This window comes from Porites lutea, chromosome 3 (genome assembly GCF_958299795.1).
Source record: "Porites lutea chromosome 3, jaPorLute2.1, whole genome shotgun sequence".
Lineage (NCBI taxonomy): Eukaryota > Metazoa > Cnidaria > Anthozoa > Scleractinia > Poritidae > Porites > Porites lutea.
The window spans coordinates 50,950,143-50,972,494 of record NC_133203.1 but is presented as its reverse complement, the minus strand read 5'-3'; the positions used below and the strand labels follow the sequence as shown (position 1 = coordinate 50,972,494).

General features: G+C 37.9%; 1 protein-coding gene across 1 annotated transcript; it reads left to right on the top strand.

Moving 5' to 3' along the window:
* Nucleotides 1-93: 93 nt before the first annotated feature.
* LOC140931407 (uncharacterized) lies at nt 94-15,870 on the top strand. Its single transcript, XM_073381224.1, has 15 exons — nt 94-312; nt 830-1,282; nt 4,675-4,822; nt 5,690-5,826; nt 7,077-7,212; nt 7,886-7,981; nt 8,785-8,915; nt 9,468-9,559; nt 10,017-10,101; nt 11,121-11,192; nt 11,296-11,394; nt 11,944-12,063; nt 12,453-12,491; nt 13,149-13,244; nt 13,889-15,870. Exons 2-15 carry the CDS (start codon nt 878-880, stop codon nt 14,375-14,377), a joined length of 2,145 nt encoding a protein of 714 aa, XP_073237325.1. The 5' UTR covers nt 94-312; nt 830-877; the 3' UTR covers nt 14,378-15,870.
* Nucleotides 15,871-22,352: the final 6,482 nt, after the last annotated feature.

Below are 22,352 nucleotides of genomic sequence, written 5' to 3'. Positions count from 1 at the left end.
TTGTTTACATACAGCGACATTTAACATGAAAATTAGTTCCATAACGAGCAGGCCATTGTGCATGACCCTGCTGTGTTGTCATTCAAATTAACACTTTGCCTGTTCGCAAAGACTTGTGTTTATTGGCTCAGCGACGGATTAATTTACTAATCACAAAGCTTTGGTCGGTGTGGAATGATCTTGGGATTACTTCGTGTTGCATTTCAAGGCAACGAAAAATGTTATCTGAAGCTAAGACTAAAGGCTCATGGAGGTTCATTTATCTCTGCTTCTATTTACACAACAAAAAGACTTTTATTCTATCTTGATCAGGTGAGAATTACTGTGTTTTGTTCAATAGTCTTCTAATCTTGTCAACACTGTGGTTCCACTTCGCTTGTCAAAAATTTACGAGAAATAATGAAGTTTTGGCAAAAGAGGACCTTGAATAGATCCATGTATGTGTCCAAGTTCGATAATGTTTTGCATTTTCTCTGTTTACTTCGCTGTTCATTTAGATTGGTAATGTCGATGCTTTCATAAAGTTGCGGAGGGATAAACCTGTCAATGTGACAGGAAATCCACTCTATTCATTCGTTCAGTGCACTTGCTCACGAAGAACTATGAAATATGTCATACATCAACGCGGCTGCCCTTAAAATGACGCGAACGCGAAATGTTTTTCCATTCAAATCTCTCAACGCAAACACAAGAAAAAAGAACCGCTCGCGTTGTATCCTCTTTGCTCTCTCTTAATACGTTGCATGTTTACAGTTTGAAGCTATTAAATTTGAGTTCATGGATTATTACATATTGCGTTTCATTTGTAATCTACTTTCTGTACTTACAGATGACTTCAAGTGTTCCGCAGTGCATTGTGGGATAGATCTGACCGGCTATGCAAAGAACCGAGAATATAAATAACCTCAATGGGGTTACACCGCAATACCGACAGAGAAAGGTCTCTAGTTCTCGACGATTTCATGAGAGCAGGAAAATCGAACCCACGGACATGGCTCGACCTATTAGCAAGAACATGAACGGACACACAAAATATGATATGATTAATGGACAACCCAAGAAAGAATCCGCAACTTCTCTTAATCTTCCTAACAACTTCATCGAAGCGGCCTCATTACTGGGAAGTATAGGATCTCTGAGAGCTGCTGAAACTACGGACAGATATCGAAGAGGGAGTACTTCTCATGAAGAGGACATGTACAGAGATTTCCCTTTTCCTTTCGAAAATTTGGTTTTTGAAGGAGGGGGCAACAAAGGAATGGCTTATGTTGGTGCTCTTCAGGTCAGTGTAGAGTGCGTGTTGCTGTTTTGATTTGTTTTCAAGTTCCTTGATTGTTATGACACTTTTTGCATCCAGCCGAGATTCCTTCGCTACGGCCTGTTTACTCGGCATCGCAGAGATAGTTTTACTTCCAGTTTGTTTTACGTGAAAGAAAACGCAAGTTTAAGGTCTGAGAGATCGAAGCGTATTTGAATTTTGTCTTCTTTGTCGCATTCCCCTCAATGTCAGCAACAACTTTGACAATCGCGATTAATTTGTTGCATTCGTAATGAAGTACGGCTTAACTCCTCGAAGAAAAAATTTGCCTCCGTTATGAAACAAAGTGAATTGGTAAGGAATATAACATTCTATATGTTAAGACTTTTTATATCATTTACTTTGAGAAATACGCTTGAGATTTCTGTTTTATCTAAAGATATTGAGAGTGCATTGTGTAGAGATATTTCGTTCTTAACCTTTACCCATTGTGTGCTAATTTGCTAATTGCTATTAGCATATTGGCATTATAACGGGTTTATTGAATATACAAAAAAATAGAGATTTTGAAATTTTAACTGTTACCTATTCCAAAAAGCAATAATGTTCCGGTTTGACCCTTTCCGAAGACAATTTCAACAGATGCCTCGCATTAAGGAAGCCACGAAAGAACATCGTTTCCTCGACCATTCTCTCAAAATGTTTTAGTTAGTGTTATGTTTTACTACACTCTAATGTTTCGTAACTTGATCATTGTCCTCGACTGACATACACATACATGTATAGTCAGGTAACAAGTTTTACCAACTAAAATAAGTCACATAAGCTCACACTAAGAGGAGCTTTGGCTCGAACAATCACATATGACACATGTTAGTAATTTCTTATTTGCGAAATCATCACTTCATGAAAGTGGCTAGCTACATAGTTAACTAATACAAGCGTGTAATTTTAAATTTAAAATATTTGATTAAAAAAACTTCCATAAGCTTAATATTATTTGGGTGTAATATTGTATCACCTGACAGGAAAAATTGAGAAAAAAAATTGTAAATATACGTACGGTCAGCTTACATCAAGCTACTAGTGAGTAGATGTCAGAATGATATTTCCGTTTTTTCCTTTTGGGCAGCCAGCCAGGTCATCATAATATAATGTTGCCTGATCTAATCTATTACATCATCAGTGTTCAGCAAACATTGTTGGGGGTTGTAAGTCAGAAAGCCTTGGAAGGATTGTGGATTAACAGAAAAAACCCAAAAATGGACGTCATTTGGCAAATTGTAATTCCTTTTATCTGACGTGAATTTCTATTACATTTCTAAATCTAAATTATGCGAAATATGCTTTTGTTTTTCATGATTTATTGAAAAATTTGGTGAAAATTTGGTTTGACATTCCAAATCCAAATTTCCTTATCCAAAGCACCTTTAATGGAATTTTTTAATTTGTTAAAATATGTATGGTCCATTTCCAAGTTGTCCCAAGCCTCTGTTTCAAAGCGAGGCTAAGTGCATTATAGTCTGTGATATAGAAAAAAACCTGCGTTTCTCAGTAGCTGCACCTACTCTCTGGAATTCCTTGCCCATAGACATTAAAAGCGTGTAAACTTTGTTTCTCTTTAAAAGAAAGCTCAAAACATTTTTATTTAATCATTTTTAATTTAGTTTTGTAAATTTCTTATATGTTATTTCTTACCTTTGTAAAGCACGCTAAGATTGTGTAGCTGCGCTCTAGAAGAATTTCACTATTACTATTATTGTTATTAGTGGCTTATTAGCAGAAACAGATAGCACTACTAAAAGTGGAAGTTATGTTCCAAGATGTGTAGCCCATCATGGTGGGTGGACCAAAAACCCTACGTGACTCCTGATCTAATATCATCTAAAAACAGTAGCCACTCTGGTAAATTACACTCTAAAATTTTTTACTAAATTGACCTTATAGGGTTAAATTTTAATCCACAGTATCATTTTGTGTTATCATTACTTAGTGTCGTGGAATGAAGGGTCAAAAGGATTTTATTCTCTGTTTTCACTGTCATGCCATCAAAAATAAAAATGCAAACTATTGTGTGCAAGATATTCGGAAAATCGTTTCACCCAGATTTGTAAAACTTTGTATGAAGATGCCATGTTGGTGTCCCTTTAAGGGGTACAAATATGGCCACCGGAACCAACAGAAACATCTGTTTTTGAGTCTTTCTACAAATGCATGAATTCATCACTTGAGGAACTCATAAAGATTAAAGTAATATTTATTCTGAGACAAGGAATGTTTAGATAGCAAAGTCTCAAAAACTCAGTAATGTTTTTTACCCACATACAGAGAGAGCTTTCCCATCTGACAGCTAAATGCAGCATCTTGCAAAAGCTTCGAAATTCTCGCATCCTTTATCACAAAAAGAAGAATTCTTTCAAACAGAAAATTTGTATCAATAAAGGTGTCTACCGTGTAGCATGAAAATTTTGCGGGTTCTAATTTTTGCGAATTTTGCGGATTGACCTCGATCCGCAAAAATTAGTTCCCGCAGAAAAAAACCCACAAAATAAAATGCCGCAAAAATTAACTCCCTTCAGTCAAATTAAAAACTCTGCTTTTAATGTACTTGTTGTGTATGGTAGGGATAGGCTTTTGTTTTGTTTTGCTGTTGTTCAGTCCCTTTGTGCAGTAAGATATTACAGTGATTACCATATTATTCTCCCTTAAATATGTAAGTAGAGTGAACTTTGACTCAACATACCTTAAATATTCTGCTACTTGAACAGAGAATCGCAAAAATTAGTTCCCACCAGAAATTTCAGTCATCTGGAACCACAAAAATTTGTTCCCGCAAACGACAAAAAATCGCCAATTCCCAAAATAAAACTCCTGCAAAATTTTCATGCTACACGGTAGGTGCTGTAATACATTGTACAGTGAAAAGTGGAAAGTGGAAACTCAAGAGAATCAATAGCTTCTTAGTTTGAATTTTGGTGATGTCATGTGAAAACAGAGAAATCCACTTACAAGTTCTTAGACTAGAAAAGTTCTCTAGAAATGTAGCTGAACTATGCCTGGGTAAAGTTTAACTATTTTGTGAGGAACTGGGTCATTGTCTCTTACATGTAAACTGTTTTTTATATATATGCCCTTTCCAAGTTGCCAGCCATTCAATAGATGCATTTTGTTCATACAAGAATTTGAGTAACGCTGGTTAACAGGTAATTTGTATTGTAAGCGTCAGTCCTTGAAAAAGCTTTTATTTGTAAAATCCATATAGCAAACACATTAATTTTTACCTGCCCCTTGGCCCTTTGTGATATTGAGGTTCCACTGTAAGAGGCATATATATTCTACCAAGTGCTTTTATGGGTGCTGTGGATGAGTTTCATTTATGGTACAGTCTTCCTTATTTATCTGACTTCAATCAACAGGTGTTGGAATCTGCTGGCATCTTGAGAAGCATTAAAAGAGTAGCCGGGGCTAGTGCAGGAGCAATAATTGCAGCACTTATATCACTAGGGTATGACTCAAGTGACTTGAGGGAATTTCTGGAACAGGATTTAAGACGGATTTTAGTTGGTGGGTTTTATATCCCATGTGTTTGTTTATAACTTCTATAAATGTCATTCAAGACCTGTGTTTTTACACAAAGTAACCTAGCAATACAGCGGTTTTTGTCTTGTCCATCAAAGGGTGACCTGGTCTGCATGTACATGTAATTTTCCAGGTATAGGTAGAAGAGTAGAGTGTTTCTGAGGGTCACCAAATATCAAATCTGGGTCTTGCATGGTCAATTTCCAAAAAATGATACAAAAAAGTATGAGAAATAAATTTGTCAGGTTTCATACCCGTTGTACTTAATTAATATAAACTTGATGGTGCAGATTAGCAATGAAATGACTACTGCCCTGAATATAGGATGCTACATGAAGTCCATTAATCACAGGGTGATCTCCTGCTGGTGTAAACTAAGAGATTTGTGTACAGTTCCCATGTAATGTCTCATATAGCTTTCCATAGTAGATAAAATAATAATAAAAATAATTAAAATAATAATGATGAAATTTACATAGCACCAGTTTTCTTTACATGTAATTTGATGATGCTGATACAGTGTGAGCCAATCAAAAGCTTACAGGGACTTGTATTTAATATAAAAACATACCGGTATTTAGTGATTTTTGGTAGTAACCTCTATATACCATGCAGGGCAGTGTTTATAGTTAAAGGCTCTGAAGAGTTGAACCTTACACTACGAAAAAAAAAAAAACATCCTGCTAGCAAACAGGGTAGGATTGGAACCCTCCCTGGGCCACCCAATTACAAGTTCTGTGCTCCTGCAGACCCTTGCATGTAAGCCATGCTGCCTCGATCCATGCTGCTATTTCTGGGTGTAATTTTGATAAGTTTCAATGTAATTTGATCTTGGTATTTTTGTTTTGTTAGATCATACTTGTGGTTATTGTAGCCTTCTTCCAAACCTACTGAAAGGATTTGGCTGGAATCCAGGGAAGAGAATGTTGAAATGGTTTGGAGAACAGCTTAAGGAGCGGACGGGTGATGGCGATATTACATTTAAGGAGGTGTGTGGAATAGTTGTAAATTACAGTCAGATCCCGGCCGCTTTACGGACCCCTCATTATTACAGACAGTTTGCTTTGTTCCTGGGGAAAGAGAGTCCTTATTAATACATTATCTCTAAATTCAACCCCGCTAATATGGAATAATAATACATGTGACACTTTCTATGGCAGCCTTGAACAGTGTCTGTATTAACAGGGTTTGACTGTATTGTGACTTGTGTAAGATAATGCTGTGAAAAAGAAATTTCAGTTATTAACTGCTAGGATGATGAATATGTCCTTTTTTCCTAGTTTTCACACACAAAGTAACTTATTCAGTGCTTGAACTCCGTGATGAGTGATTGATTTGCACATGCTTTCTATCATAGGGTAAAAAAGAAGTTTCTTATAACAGAAAGAATTTAAATTTTTCAGTACACCGACACTTTAGTACAAACTTTAGTACAAAATCTTCTGCATGTTTTTAACTTTATAGAAAATGCAAACTGAATAACAAAGTATCATTAAAGGAAAAAGGTTAAAGTTCATTGATTAGTGCATTCTCTTTCAATGGGAAAGTGATTTTGTTCCGATCAACAATAACAGCTTTTTAATGTCACAGTGAAGGGATACAGCCTTGAAATATGAAAAAATGCCCATATTTTGTGTTTGTAGAGATGTAATAATAATAATCTTTGACTTGATTTTTGTCATCAGTATTTGCATTGATGTCAGTGATATTATTGTGTATTTTCCTTGATAATGTTCTTAGCAGATGGTCAGAAAAGACAAAACGTCTTACTAAGTTTTCTTTATATTTTCTTGAGACATAAACCAGCTAACTTAATTACATTAATTCCAAACATTGACAAGTTGAACAGAAATAAAAACTCACATTGACTTGACTAGAACAGAGTGGAATAGAATAGAACAGTGGAAATTTTCCAGCACTGGTTCAGATTTGAGGTACCAGAGGTGAGATTGGAACTCAGCATCTAAAGTGGCACTTTGCTGCTGCTTCACTCTATGTAGCATCTTACCCTACCCCACCCCCGCAACCCCCCCCCCCAACACACACACACACAAACACACATTCGCCTTCTAGTTGATATGTTAAGGATGAAGATGACATGGCCATTCACTTGTAGGGCTGTCTCTGAACCAAGGATTTCTGACAAACTTTTTTGTGGTTATTGTATTTCCATGCAGTCTTGTTGCAAAGGAATTGCATGCATAAAGAATCACTTTGTTATAAATACTTACATGTACAGGTGTATGAGCGGTTTGGTAAAGAGCTGTGTATTGTGGTTACCAACTTGAATCAGATGTCAGTGGAGTACTTTCACCCCAAGACGACTCCAAATACACCCATAAGAAGAGCTGTTAGAATGTCTGTTGCACTTCCTGGTAAGTCTAATGTCTTCAGAATTGCTATTGTTATTATTATTATTATTTTTTAATAACTTATTGAAAACCATTTAAACCATAAAAAACTGTTGTTAAATACCAGTACTTAGGTGGATCAGCTGTTAGGTATATCTCAGATTCGAGGCATTTTGAAAGTACCTACATGTAAATGGCAGTTTTTCCAACCCTTTTTAAATTCCGAACTTCTTCCAGGCATTGTATCAGCCTTGCATAGTCCATTATAGGGAATGCCCTCCCCCACTCCCCCTCGAAGTGTGTGTCCCTATGGCATAAGGTAAACAAGCTCATTCTTTACGGCAGTTCAAGACAGCAGTATTGTTGTTGCAGGTTCTGACATTTGTATGTTACATGTCACGTTTGCAGATTGTGGAACATCTGGTTCTACAATTATGTACATTTGTTGTGAAAATAAAAAAACGTACAGCTTCTACATTTTTGCATCCAAAATGTTGTCAACACTCAGGAAGAGAAGCAGTGAATTGTTTATGAAAAGAAGAGGCCTAGCTGTTTAAGCAATTCTGCAGGCTCCTTTATAAAAGAGCAATGTACTCTGTAGTACATATATTGTGGTAGTAATATCAATATTTTTTGTATGTCTTCTAGATAAAATTTATGATAGTTTGGTTGATGTGAGCTCTTTTTGTTTTTGAAGGTGTATTTCAGTGTGTACGTGAAATGAATAATGATTATGAAGATGTGTATGTAGATGGAGGCCTTTTGTGCAATTATCCAATTCATGCATTCGATGGTGAGTAGTTTTGAATTCATAATTGCAGTTGTTTTTATTTACTTCCCCATGAGATAGCTAATGATGAATCAGGATTTTAGACCTGAAGTCCTGGCCATGTGCCACATCACTTGTTGTTCCAGTTAAGACAAGTTTAACTGTCCCTCACACAGTACGTCTCTCCTCACCTCAGCTTTATATATGGAGTGGATACTGGCAAAATGCTTTTACAGAGTAACCCTCTTATGTACCATTATACCATTCAGGAGGCAGCGGGTGTGACACTCCTATGTCCCTCATGGCCACTCAACTCAACTCATCTTATAATTTTCTGCATCCTGCAAATAACTAATGTACTTATGGTGTGGGTAGCAAAATAGCATCACTTTGATAAAATATTTCTGAGTGTCTCTATAATGTGGTTTGGAATGTGAGGAGCAAGCTAACACTTGTCGTATCTTTTTGGTCTCATGCAAAATGTTCCATAAACTGGGCTAGGGCCTAGCCGTGTGGCTGTCCAGCCATGCCGGGCTCTCTTGTGCCTTACCATTGTCCATGGATCTAAAGGAAAAAGAGCATACAGACTTCATATGGGCCTCACTCTTTTATGGCATCAACTGCCCTTTTAGTCTAAGCTTCCTTATGAATCAATGTTTGTTTTTAACTCAAGATTGTTTGTGGAGCAGCAATACATTAATAACTGATTCTAAAGCTCATCAATCTTTTTGACAGTTTTTTTCCTTAATGGCATTTTAGACAAGTGTTCATAGATAATAATCAAAACAATGACTACAGCTAGTGTTGATTGGTAATTTTTTTTTTAGGGTGGTGGTTATCAATGGATCCTAAAGACACATTTTTCAAGCGACTACAACCTCTAGAAGATTTTGCAAAGCTCTTTGAAAAATCAGAGCGGTTTGGAACATGGAATAATAAAACACTAGGAATAGTTTTGGTGAGTGGAAAAAAATTAATAAAATTATGTGATGAAAAAATATGATGCATATATTTTGCACTTGTGAAGTGTTACTTTTTTGGTGACTTAAATGCCAACCTTAAACACTCAAACGAACTGCATTCCAGCACACTTTTCACTTAATTATTACACTCTTTTGTTCTTCAAATTTAATGTTGTGTTTCACACCTTTGTGTCCTATATATTATATCGTTTCATAGTCTCTTTCATTTGCATTTGATGATGGTGAAATGTCGTAGCCAAAACGTCAGGTTTTAATAGCGTTGCTTTTTATCCTTGAATGTCATTTACATGATAAGTGTGGATTTTGATCAAGTGTAAATAAGTAATTTTGTAGCTCTTTTTGGCCTTATTTTGTAATCATTGACTAGCACTATTCCTAAGCGAGTCGGAAATAAGAATGAATTCAAGTATGAGTTACTCTTGGTCCTTTTCCCTTGCCCCTTGCTCAGTATACTTGCTTTGTCAACCTTTTGTAGTTATTTTTTTCTTTTATAATATGTAACTGTTTCTTTTTTGTTGTTGTTCCAGTATTCACATACCGAGACAGAGCTAATGAAAACTCTTCTTACGGAACGGGAAGGCAATAAGCCTCCAAAGCCTCCAGCCACCAAGCTCTCCAAGTAATGTTTAGTCCTTGCTTTCATCTTTGTGCAGTTTAACTTTGAAATGAATATACCTAATTCTGTGGTACTTGTGTGTTGCTTAATGTAGAGAGAGACTGGTCTGGAGAATAATGCTAGAGTAGGGACTCTTATGACCAATTGTGTGTTCTGAGTGGTCGGACTGAGTACTGATTTACTTCCCACCAATGTGGCCTGGGATAGAATTCCAGACTCGGCTACACGATATCATGTGTTGTTAGTATTTCTGTAGGTATTGCGGATTTTCCCTCCTCTCCAGCTTTTCTTAATTCTAGTATGATTCAAAACATGGCAGATAAGAGCCATTTCGTTGATGAGCTACCTCTTCAATCATATATTTTTTATATTTATATCATTTCTCCTTTTCATTGTATAAGAATCAGGTTTATAATGAGAAATCTTGTAAGCTGCTAACGTGCTGATTATTACTTTGCAGACAGAGACTGAAATTACAACACCAACAGGCCATAATGCATCAGGAGCATCAAACGATGGTGAAGGCTGTTGGAAGATTTATGGCGGTTCGTGACATTACTGTTTTCTTGCTTTTACGTACTGAGCAAAGAATGTCAACTGTGTTGTACTTGTGTGAAGTAAAAAACAGGGACCTTACGAAACTACGACGCGACGGCAACGGCAACGGCAACGGCAGCGTCAAAAAGCAATAGGTTTAGTTAGCAAAACAACAACTTTGCACGTGCATCACGCTTTTTTGTACATTTCTTTGCCGCCCTTCCTTGAACCACTACAACGTGAAATGACCAAATGTTAAGTTATTGTTTGAGGACGGGAACGGCAAGGTGATAAATTCTACCTTCTCTGTCTGAACTCGGGTGCGGCCCCGTCTCTTCAGTTCTAACATAAATTCCCTTCTTTTAAGTAACTGGGCGACTTGGGATAATTGCGAAATGGTTTGAAAGGATACGGAGTCTATTTTTCAGCGTCCTTTTGATGGACGTCGCCGTTGTCGGATCGTAAGGTCCCTAATGCAGTAATTTTAACACTTGACACTTGCTCTTTGTAACGACACCTAACTCTCGCCAAGCGGGGTAAACACCAATTTGTTTTGAAAATCTTACTTTCAAACTGAGGCCAAAATCTTTCTTACGAAAATGATTTCATTTTGACTGTGAATAAAAATCCACTTTCGTATCAAAGACTTCATACTTTCATGCTTAGCCTCTTTTTCAAAAAGAAGTTCAAGGCAACTTCGTAATGTCGTCAATGTTACAGACCGTGGGAAAGCAAACCGATGAGGTCACAATATTTTTTTCTACTCAGCTGAGGAACACTCTGGCTAACTGTTTCCTTGTGAAATAAACTAAAAGGCGTGCGGAATATTTATTTCGATTGGCAGAGAAAGCTACGTTCGTTCGTTAGTTTCAAAGGAAACTGTGATGCTGTTTTATCAAACCTGATGATAAAGTCAATTATTCGTAACTAACATGAAAAGATTTAATGGAGTAAAGAGCTTGCGATCGAAACGTTGTTTAATAGAATTGGAAATAATTAATGGAGCTGATATCTCTGTATCTTGTAGGAACTGCAAAGGAACAATCTTGATGAGGACAGCATTATTAATTTAAAGGAACTAAGAGGCGTCTTCAAGAAGGTACTTTACAACTCTTTTTTAGCAGGTAATGTTGTGTTTTTTCTTTAGATTGTGAAGCAAGGCTTGGTATAATCAACCTCGCTATTATCCTTTTTGTATGTAGCCAGTAGAATTTACGAGGGAAGATGCGGAGTTATTATTCGGCCCAGATGCCGATTACAGAGCAGCCTTTGAAGAACTTGATACGGACGAAGATGGAGAGGTTAGAACCATTTTGTCTCCATGCACAGTCTAATTAAATGAAGCCTTTTCCACGCTGATGCGTTTGCGCGAAAAAGGCTTCGTCTCCTCCTTGGTTACATAAAATTCGTAAAAAACTCCGCGTGTTTGACAGTTTTTGTTTGGTTAACCTCCAAAGTTACCCGTCCGTACTAGAAGAAAAGATCCCTCTGATGTCGATTACGGTTGTCGATTGCCGACTGCGTTTTCAAGTAATAATAATAATATTAATAATTAAAGATAATAATAAAAAATTTTAAAAGGCACCTTTTCCATGCAAATAATTATGTTCAAAAGCGCGTTATACAATACAATAATCATGTTAAAAAGAAAATAAAATCTCAAATGTACATAGTAAGTGAAAGTAGATTGGTGTGTATGGTTCATACATACCAAATGAATAGGGCTACATACTGTAGGGCCTGCATCTTACCTGGCAACTTACTGCTGGGGTTGGAATTCAACGGCCTGGTTGCCTCTAGTCAAAATGATTCTGGGGGTAAAATGGTTGATATAAACTTTTGTTTTGCAGATTACGTTTCAAGAGTTAATGGCTTTCATTGAGAAAAAGGGAGTTAATCTACAAACGAGATTTCTTGGTTATGCTAGGAAAGAGATAAAACATTTAGGAGAGTTTATACAGACACTACAGGTGAACAAAAAAAGATTTTTACACGTGCAATGTTATTGGTGATTCTCAAAGCTCTCCTGATAATTCAAGGTTGTAAGTGTTCTTAGTTATTGTGTTGAACTTCAAAGACTGCTGGAAATAAAATTAGGAGCCATGATATTGTAATCTATACGCCAAAAAAGGTAGAACTGTAGCTACAAAAAGGCATTGAAACACTATATTTTAGTGAAATCAATGTGCACGCAAGTAATGATTATCCCGGTGGCGGAGCCTTGAAAACTGCGTGTTGTCTGTTGCTTCATTTTGTTTTATAAGCAATCTCTAATACCTTTTCACTTATCAGTGAAATCTTCATCATAAGATTTGCAACTGTTCTTTAATGCAGTTTCTGCCCTTATCTTTTACTTTAGACGGCGTTATCTGTAAATGTTAAAAGAGTTTACGTCGAGGTAAGTGGTGCGCCTACGTATTATTGACAGCAGACTAGTCCTCTTCTTTCTGACTCATATTTTTCTTCGATGGACGCATGACAATCGCGAGAGTCGCGCTCTTTCCAAGAGTCTTTCTGCAGCCAAGATGCTGTCAGATACATCTGTTGTTATTGGCCTGTAGACTTTGCCTGCGTGCAGACGTCCCCTATTTCCTTTGTTGCAAGGAAATAGAAGACGTATGCACGCAGGCAACTGAAGACTACGAGTGGTTCCCATTTTCCCTTAGGGATAGTAGTGGGATTGCAATGCGAGCGCGCGTAAAATCACCCCACTGCGTCTGACCTTTCTCGCGTGGGGTTATTTCACGCGTGCTCGCGTTTCGCTCGCCTTACTATCCCTGGGGAAAAATGGGGACTACTCGTAGTCTATTGGCCTGCTATTGTTTGAAGGGCCAGGGCCATTGTTTAGGTCGTTCATCTATTGCATCCCTAGCTTACTACTAAATCCGTTCTGGGGATATTCGTGCCACTTCCATTTGTCCCGCCCTAGCTGCAATGGTGTGGTGAGAAAAATTCACTGGCGTTTATATCAGTTTATTCAGTAGTTTTTCCTTCTTTTTTTCTTTTCCTGTATAGATCTATTAAATGAAATCTTTTTTTGCCTTTTTGCTTACAGAAAAAAGATGTCGAGCGAACGATTGGTATAGATACTGATTACATTGAGACAAACGATTTTAACCTGGAATATCTGGACAAACAGTTCCTCGTTGAAGTAAGTATCTTCAAACATATTGCTCGTATTAGTTTGCCATCTTTTAACGTAGGTCATGAGAATTTGCGAAATATCAAGTTGAAAGTACCTCCAAGGATACTTTATTTTCTTTCTTCTATTAAGTTTTTTTTTTTCTCTAAGTATTTTGGAAGTTGACCTTAAAGCAGTTTGCAACAGCACCATGTAACACAGAATCTGAGGCTTATGTTAATGTAGTTAAACCTTTATAAGGCAATCAGTTTTAGGATGGACAATTGAGTGTTTAGCGCAGGTTTGACCAGCTAAAACTAAAACATAAGAAGAAGGACCATCAGTCACAAGGTCAAGAGGTTTTTTACTCTCCTTGCGGCTAAATAAAACAAATTTATACATGTCGTCGTTCACGTCGTTGTTCCCAGTGTGCTTTCCGTCCCATCCTCTGGAGACTGGAAACGAACATGCGCCGTTCTTTCAAAAGGCTACTGATGTCCTTTTTTTCAAGGTCCTGCTTCGTCGTTTACCATCCAGTAAGGTGCTTCTTGTACCATGTGACCTTTTCGTGCAAAGACCCATCTCTGTTAGGGCGGTACGTGAAGTCACCATTGAAGGTCCAGCGCTGCCCTCCTCGAAAGGAAACTAATTTTACCTACTGTTTTTTTCTCTAGTCCGGTAGACGAGCGACAAAAGCGTTTCTTCGAGAGTACAAACTTCGCCGCACCCGTAGAGAACAAGAGTCTGCTCTGAGCGCTTCGCGGAATGAAGGGAGGCCACAATCCGGCATTACAGTAACTGTTAGAAGTGCTTCAGGTTCAGACGACAGCCCGTTCCAGGAAGATCTTCCACCAGAATACGCCATTACACAAAACCGTACAGACTCAAGTGTAGCGCAGGCCACTAACCGTCACCCACGTGACTCTATTACGTCAGTTACGTCATTAGAAACGAGTCAGCAAGAAAATCCAGTGCGGCGATCGTCAGCTGGAGTAAAATTACCTCCCTTGTCACGTGAAAGGGAAGCGTCACGTGAGCAAAGCGAAAATTTAGCCAGAGAGGGATCTGGGGATAGCGTGACCAGCGCACGTAAGGTAGATGTTGATGTAAAACGTAGTCCCTTCCCAAGTCGAAATCAAAGAGTTGGTGACATTTCGAACTGAGTTTCAGATTGCAAACTCTAGGCTATTCTTGGTTGATAGTATTTATTGTCCCTAGGGGCGCTACAGTAAAGGCGTATTGTTAGCATGTATGCTCATGGTCCTCAGTCTTGGAAAGATTGTTAAGGTTTTTGATCACGGAAACGAAAATTTGACAAGGGTTTTCGTCTGTAAAAAGGTTAGTGAATGAAAGGAAGAAACTTTGATTTTCTCGGTATACAAAGAAACAAATGCTAATACGTTTGTAACACATGCACTATCTCGTCACCAGTTCGCACCAAAGCGAGGGCAAGTAAATATTTAAAATAACTATTCTGTGAACGCGCTCTCGGCATGCGCAGTGAGATGTTCTTTAGTGCGTACCTTGATGAAAACGTTTTCAAGTAGTAAATTTATAAAGTAGAAAGATTTACAATTATTTCTCAAAAATCAAGGTGTAAAAATTAGTAAGGACAATAATTTGTGTACTCTGCACATTGATTTTGTCAATTCCATTTGAGTTATCTGTGTTATAGCATTCATGCCCAATTGTCTACATTGCCTCCTTTATGATCATTTACCGTCTTGTTAATTGGTGTCCAATCATGTGCAGTTATACATTCAAAACAGATTGGCTGGTCCGATTAAAACAAAGTATAACTGCCCATGATTTGGAAAGTTTCTGGTTATTTTGATGACTTGTTTCCTTAAAGGTTCGTCTAGTTTTCTTCGTTTCAGCCGTGAAACATCTTTCGAATTTAGTGTAACTGGTTCTATAGGGTTGGGAGAAAGAATCAAATACGCAGAGCGTGTCGATGACTTTTGATGAATAAACTTGAAGACTTGTCGTTTAGTTTTCAATTTTATCCTTTAAGCCGCATCAATGATCAACATCCTATTTCCACTTATAAAATCACTGTTTAAAAGAGCAGTTTGAAGAGTATCATTCAGCTTTTTTGGCAAAAAAATTGATTAAAAACCACATTTAAATATCGTTGTTATACTCTTGTATTGCTACTACATACGTTGAAAGCTAAAATAAAATGAATTTTAAAAGGCATAATAAGGGAGAAGACGTTACATTGTCATTTAAGGCACAAGGCAAGAACTTGAAAACGTCTCGACTTTTATCCATGCTGCCATATTCAGTATTCACCATTCATTTCCCATGTCACTGATTAGGAGAATTTGTTTAACAATCAGGACATTGGTGATCATTTCCGTAACTCTCATGACCTTTCTGTTTGATTAAGCAGTGATATTGTGAGGAAAATTTAGATGCTGATCACTCAATTGATCCAAACGTTTTAAGTAACCGTTGATAGACATTATTGATTATATCCTTTGGGGTTAGGTTGTGTTTTTTTTGACTTTGGAGCATTTTGGAGATCAGAATCCTCAATGAGCTGTCTCAAAATCAACGAAATTATCTGTGGTTGTCAGGCTGCTTCCGGCCACATCTTAGTTTTTCGTCTATTATTATGCACCTGTACATGTTAAGCACTAAGGTGGGCTGAGAGAGAAGCGGGGGGCGGGGGGCGGGGGGGGGAGCTATCACAGTAAGTGGGTACAGATTTTGATTTTATTCTCCGATGCCTTTTCTTGCCTAGACTGAAAATTTTGAATGACGAATTTTCCTGGATGCGCGTTTTCCCCCCTTCTTCTTAAGTCTTACCATTGACAGGTGCATTAAACGATATCGTCTTTGTTCAGTACTGCGCATGTAAGGTTCTCCCAGTCATAGAAAGTTATAATTACCATTTAACACGTCATTAATTTTGCTTGGCTTGTCACTATGTAGACCAATGGAATCCAAAAAGAAAAATTTGTGTAAACATGTAGTTTTCCGAGATGATAAAGTTTCCTTTTTTGAAATCTTTTTTGCGTATGTGTTAAGTTTCTTTAACATATCTCTGCTTAGTTACCTCTGAACTAGTTAGTAACCCCTTTTTCCTTGTAACTATCAGTAATGCCAGTAGTGCAATGTGGTACTCACAAACTAGGCATTAAAATTGAGAAAATTTAAAACCTACAAGCTAGAAAGTTTTATACCAGCCATGCTCAAAACTTGGAGGAACAACTTTGAATGGAGGGGAGAGAGAGTGTCAGTGTTATACCTCACAGATGTGTGTCTAGCAGTGATTTTAAATATAACAGAACGGCTTTTCGTCGGAGTGTCTCAGCGTTTTTGCAACTGGTCTTAGCTCGGAGACATTTTCTTGTGAATCCATAGAAACCGCGTTAAAATGTAAAGAAATAAGTGGTTGTTTATGAGCAGAAATAAATTTCATGATTACTTTAAAAGGTGAGACTGTTCTAGCAAATAAGTGGTTTATCTAAGGATGCATTCGATTGGTCGCATTGCAGAATAGTGGATCGTGTTTTTGAACTCGTTGGAATAAAGAGGGTCAAATGCGCCATTTAACAACCTCGAGTTCTGTGATGCATAGAGTTTTTTCTCTTGATACGAAATTGAAGTGCAAATTGTATATTTTTATAACCTCCTTTTTTTAACGTTAAGTGTACAGTTGCGAATAATTTGCTGGACAGGTCAGGGTTAATAATCCTAGAAAATGGGACAAAAATTTGCTTCGTCAAGAAAACTAGTTTATCTTTGGAAACCAAACATGTAGTTCACAAATTGTATAATTTATTTAAGTTCTTGTGAAACAATGGAATGTATTGAATTATATTTTTATGATGATCTTCTCTTTACTCACGTTATACACGAAATAAAATTTATTTGAGGCACAGAGTGCTTTTGTTAGTAGATATAATTTGAAAAGGGGTGATCAGCCATAATACTACAAACTTTCAAGGGCGAAGAAATTTCTCTTTCACGTCAGTGGCGGATCCAGGGGAGGCCCCCCCCCCCCCCCCCCTCTTATTTTTAGACCAAACTGAGGCCCGAAAAGTGGAAAAAAGTTTTTGGAGACCGGGCTCCCCCTTATCTAGGGGAGGGTCTGGATGATAGCCCCCCCCCCCCCCCTTATCTCAAGGTCTGTATCCGGCACTGCACTTGTCTCACAAGTAAGCCGAGCAGGCCTAAACAATTACGCAGACGGTTGCGCATGAACAAGCCTAAAATTAAGTACTCTGGTGTTGACGGGTTTACCTACAATGTTTGCTTTGTTTCTCAAATTTAGCGCAGAACGCTTCCCTAGGATCTCTGACCTTTTCTCATCTCGGAAAACCGGGCTGAAATTTCTCATATGAACCCAAGGCTAGACTGCGAGTAGTCCCTCATTTTTCCTCAGGGATATTTATAGAGCGAACGAAACGCGAGCGCGCGTGAAAGTCACCCCACGCGAGAAAAGGCGATGATTTTTACGCGCGCTCGCGTTTCGTTCGCTCTTGACTATCCCTGAGGAAAAATGAGGGAGTACTCGTAGTCTAACCCAAGGCGAAATTCATCCCAATATATACCGGGCCTGGGGCCCGTTTCTCGAAAGTCCCGGTAACTTTTCGGGCCCGAAATCAAATATTTAAATCGAAATATAAAGAGTAAGAGCGCGGGTCCTGGCTAACAAACTATTCCATTTTGTTTCATTAACTGACAGTTTTATCATGTTGGATGCAAAACCATTGAAACCTCGATCTTTAATGTAAACGGTAACAGATTACCGGGCCCGTTAATTATCGGGACTTTCGAGAAACGGGCCCCAGCCCTGTCAACCGGGCTCATGTGAAGAGGCCCTTAGCCGTTTACGTTCTTTTCGCTTAGCAGTGCCGGGAATTTCGCCTTTGGAGCGACTTTGGAACAGCTTTGATTCAGACGCCGAACTTTTTAAGAACCGAACCTAATGTATAAATTATTACAACATATTTAGGAAGCATTTTAACTGAGCTTTTTTTGCCTTTTGAACTTAGTTCAGCTACAATTCAGCCCTAAATAATTTGGCGTCTGAACCGGGCGGGGGCCTAAGCCTGGCTTACCTGAAGAACACCTTCCCAAGATTCCTTGTTATTTCCCATATTTCCTTGAGGTTTCACTAATACTTTGATTGCTTGTTGAACGCCTTCGGTCTTCTAAGACTTTGCATTCTGTGAGACAGATTTGCCTTGAACACTAAGGTTAGTTATGACAAAGTTAACTATTGATTACTGATTGATCTTACTGGGAACGTGTTACTTTACAACTTCATAGTTCATGAGCAGTAGAAACCCTTTGCACTTGTACTTCCGCTTTACGGTCTTTCCGATTTCTCTTTAAAATCACATTATTTTCTCAATGGCCGAAATGACATCACTCATGTTCCAAATCGCATAATTTTTTGTTCTGAATTGCATCATGTCTTCTCAAAATCGCACCATTCTTTATCAAAGTGTCCACATAAAAACGCCTACATATTAAAAGCAAATTAAGAAATTTGATCATACAAATCAATGGGTTCTTTCATGCTGGTGTTAGCTGTACTAGTAAAGGTGTCTGGCAGTCTGATTTTGTCCGCTTTTGAGTGGTTTATGTGGTAGTTATGCATGGTTCAATTTTCCATGTTACTCTCCTCACCTGGCAAACTCTGGGACAGGTTGTCACTGTGCCTCTTCTCATTTGCCTTGTGTGTGCATGAGCTATATTTTGTTGGAATACAGTAAAACATAAATCAATGTTCTCATGCATATGTTGTACCTGAGACAACTTTGTGAGGTCCATAAGGAGCCTGGCATTGGGAAATAGACTGCTGACCTAGAAAACAAGTCAAATTCCTGTAGGTATACCCAAGGGGCATAAATTATAACAGATTAATATTGTACCATGCATTAGGGATTAGGATTAGTCAAGAATTGGACATTTGTTTTAGGTAATTAATAGTATTGAACTTGAGAAAATTTCTAAAATCATATCCATCTGCTAGACACTAGAGCTGACCCCTGTTACTACAAGCATTGGCCACTTTCATAAGAAGCAAATATAAAATAGAAGCAAAAGAAAACTTCCTAGATGTTCAATATTCTCCACTGACTAGATGCATTTACCCTGGCAATTTGAAATATTAGTGACAGCTCTGGGACACATAGTCACATGGTTGATCTGTTGATCTGTATGATTTCAGACCAAACTACACTTGACTCAGTTCACTGTGCACTGTGGTAAACAAGCTGTTGAAATCAAAAAGCTAAAATGTGAGCTGTGCAATATCACCCCAGAATGCTGCAGGTAAGCAGTCTTGTGGTGCAGCTGTTCTCAGTGTTGTTATGCGAGTGTGTTTAAAACACCAAATAGCAAAATGGTGAAATGACTAAAATTATATAGAAATAATACATATTTTCCTTTTACCGGTTTTCCTCCCTACTATTCTTTCGTTGGAGTTGTCATGCGCATTCCCAACCAGCCATAAGATTTGAAGGCTCTGTTGACGAGATTGTTGTCACGCAGAGCTTGTATGATGTGCATGCGCAAGCTCAACACATGTGCTGAAAATAGCTCTTCCTTGGGGAAGTCAACTGAGATGGCAGAGCATATTACAAAGTGAAGCTGCCGTCAATTTTTACACATATGAGGATGAAGAAGTAAAAAGTCCAAAGTCCAAAAAAATGTTGCTAATAGTTCCACAAATGAACAGAGTATATAATTTCATGCAAGTCTATCCTTATTATAAACAGGGTACTATTACCTGCATGATTGATATGATTTGCTAGATGAAATTTGTTTGCACTCCAAGTACCCAAAAGTAATAACTATAACGTGAAATTTGCTCTATTGCAATTGCCAACAAATGGCTTTAAAACAAGATGGCCTGCATTTTGTCCTTTGTCCTAAACAATTCAAGGCTGTGCTCTACTTAAGGAAAATTGAAGGGAGCCCAGTGCTCTGAAACTGTGAAATCTAGGGTGCCCAACATATGATTTGTATGAAAAATCTGAGATTTTCTAGTTGCCGGAAGGCAAAAGTTATACACCAGGGGCCACCGGGCTCTGCTAAACAGGGCATGACTTGTATTAAACAATTTTTTGGTAGGGGATGGGGAGGCAGAAACTGACACCATTTTGAAAACTGAGAAGCCCCTGGGAAGAGGAGAGACCCCTGAAATGATAAAGATCACGTTACTGGGATAGGTCACAAACAGAAAGTGACAAATGTGATGGCACAACAAGATTTGTGAGTTTTTACATGCAGAGCAGAGTTTTGCCAGTTCTTAGAATGCAAAGAAATAGCAACTGGACACAACAAAAAAACAGGGAGTCATTTGTTTTTACTGTTTAGGAAAGTCATTTCACTTAAGGTGACTCGACCCAGTTTTTTTGGGGGGATACCATCCTACTTTAAAGCTCTCTGGTATCCCCACCTTTACTTTTATCGTAAGTCTAACACATAGAATGTATAACATATAGATCAATCTACAATATGACATAAAATTTTTGGCAATCGGAGTAAATGTCACGTGGTTATAATGCCACGCCCCTTTGAGGTCTGAGTCGAAAATCTGCTGTTGCCGGCATTTTTTTGTGAAAATCTCTCGGCTACACATAGTGCGCATTAGTGCCTTACGCTGAACAGAGTTTCACCAAAATCGCAGAGACCCAATTCGAGAAATTCAGCGGTTTCCAAATTTAGGTCATAATTTATGCGAAAATGATAAGCAAACTTTACACGGATTATATCTAATAAACTATGAGATTCATCTCTTTATTTTGGGCATCGTTATAACAGATGGGTCCTTGCAAGTCAGCAAAACGCTTTAGGGCCTTGTAAATGCGCGCGATTTCGAGCAAAGCAAACATATAGAAAATATAGTTTTCGCTATTTGTTGACGTTTGTCAGCGTTTAAGAGTCCTTCTCACGAAAAAAGCATTTTCTTAAAAATTCGTAGTTTTTTTTCCTTCAAATTTTTTCAGGGCCACAATTGATTAACTAACTACCCGGACTCTGAATTTCATAGTCATTGAAAAACTGTGACATTATCTTCTATAAGCCCAAACTTGAGTAAACATTGAAGATTTTTAGCGTTTTGGCTGAGTTTGTGCTTTGGGAGTTGTCTATTGTTTCTGGTCTGTCATTATACAGCATTCTTGTTCAGCACGCTTGCAATGACCACGCTTGGCTGACTTCTGAATGCTCACCGAGATATTCCCGTCACGACTTGGTTTAATTATTGGCTTGCATTAAACCTATGAAAAAATGATATTATTTTAATAGTAAGTAGATTTAGTGTGTAGCACTTCTTGATTTTTTTGCAAAGGCACAAGAAGCACGAGAATTGATTAAAAATTGTGACTTAAACCTCTATGTATCACGCGATGGCCTGTCTCACTGTACCAAAATTATTATATCTCGGTGAGCATTCGGAAGTCAGCCAAGCGCGGTCTTTGCACGCGTGCTGAACAAGAATGCTGTATAATGACAGACTAGAAACAATAGACAACTCCCAAAGCACAAACTCAGCCAAAACGCTAAAAATCTTCAATGTTTACTCAAGTTTGGGCTTATAGAAGGTAATGTCACAGTTTTTCAATGACCATGAAATTCAGAGTCCGGGTAGTTAGTTAATCAATTGTGGTCCTGAAAAAATTTGAAGGAAAAAAAACTACGAATTTTTAAGAAAATGCTTTTTTCGTGAGAAGGACTCTTAAACGCTGACAAACGTCAACAAATAGCGAAAACTATATTTTCTATATGTTTGCTTTGCTCGAAATCGCGCGCATTTACAAGGCCCTAAAGCGTTTTGCTGACTTGCAAGGACCCATCTGTTATAACGATGCCCAAAATAAAGAGATGAATCTCATAGTTTATTAGATATAATCCGTGTAAAGTTTGCTTATCATTTTCGCATAAATTATGACCTAAATTTGGAAACCGCTGAATTTCTCGAATTGGGTCTTTACGATTTTGGTGAAACTCTGTTCAGCGTAAGGCATTAATGCGCACTATGTGTAGCCGAGAGATTTTCACGAAAAAATGCCGGCAACAGCAGATTTTCGACTCAGACCTCAAAGGGGCATGCCATTATAACCACGTGACATTTACTCCCATCGCCAAAAATTTTATGTTATATTGTAG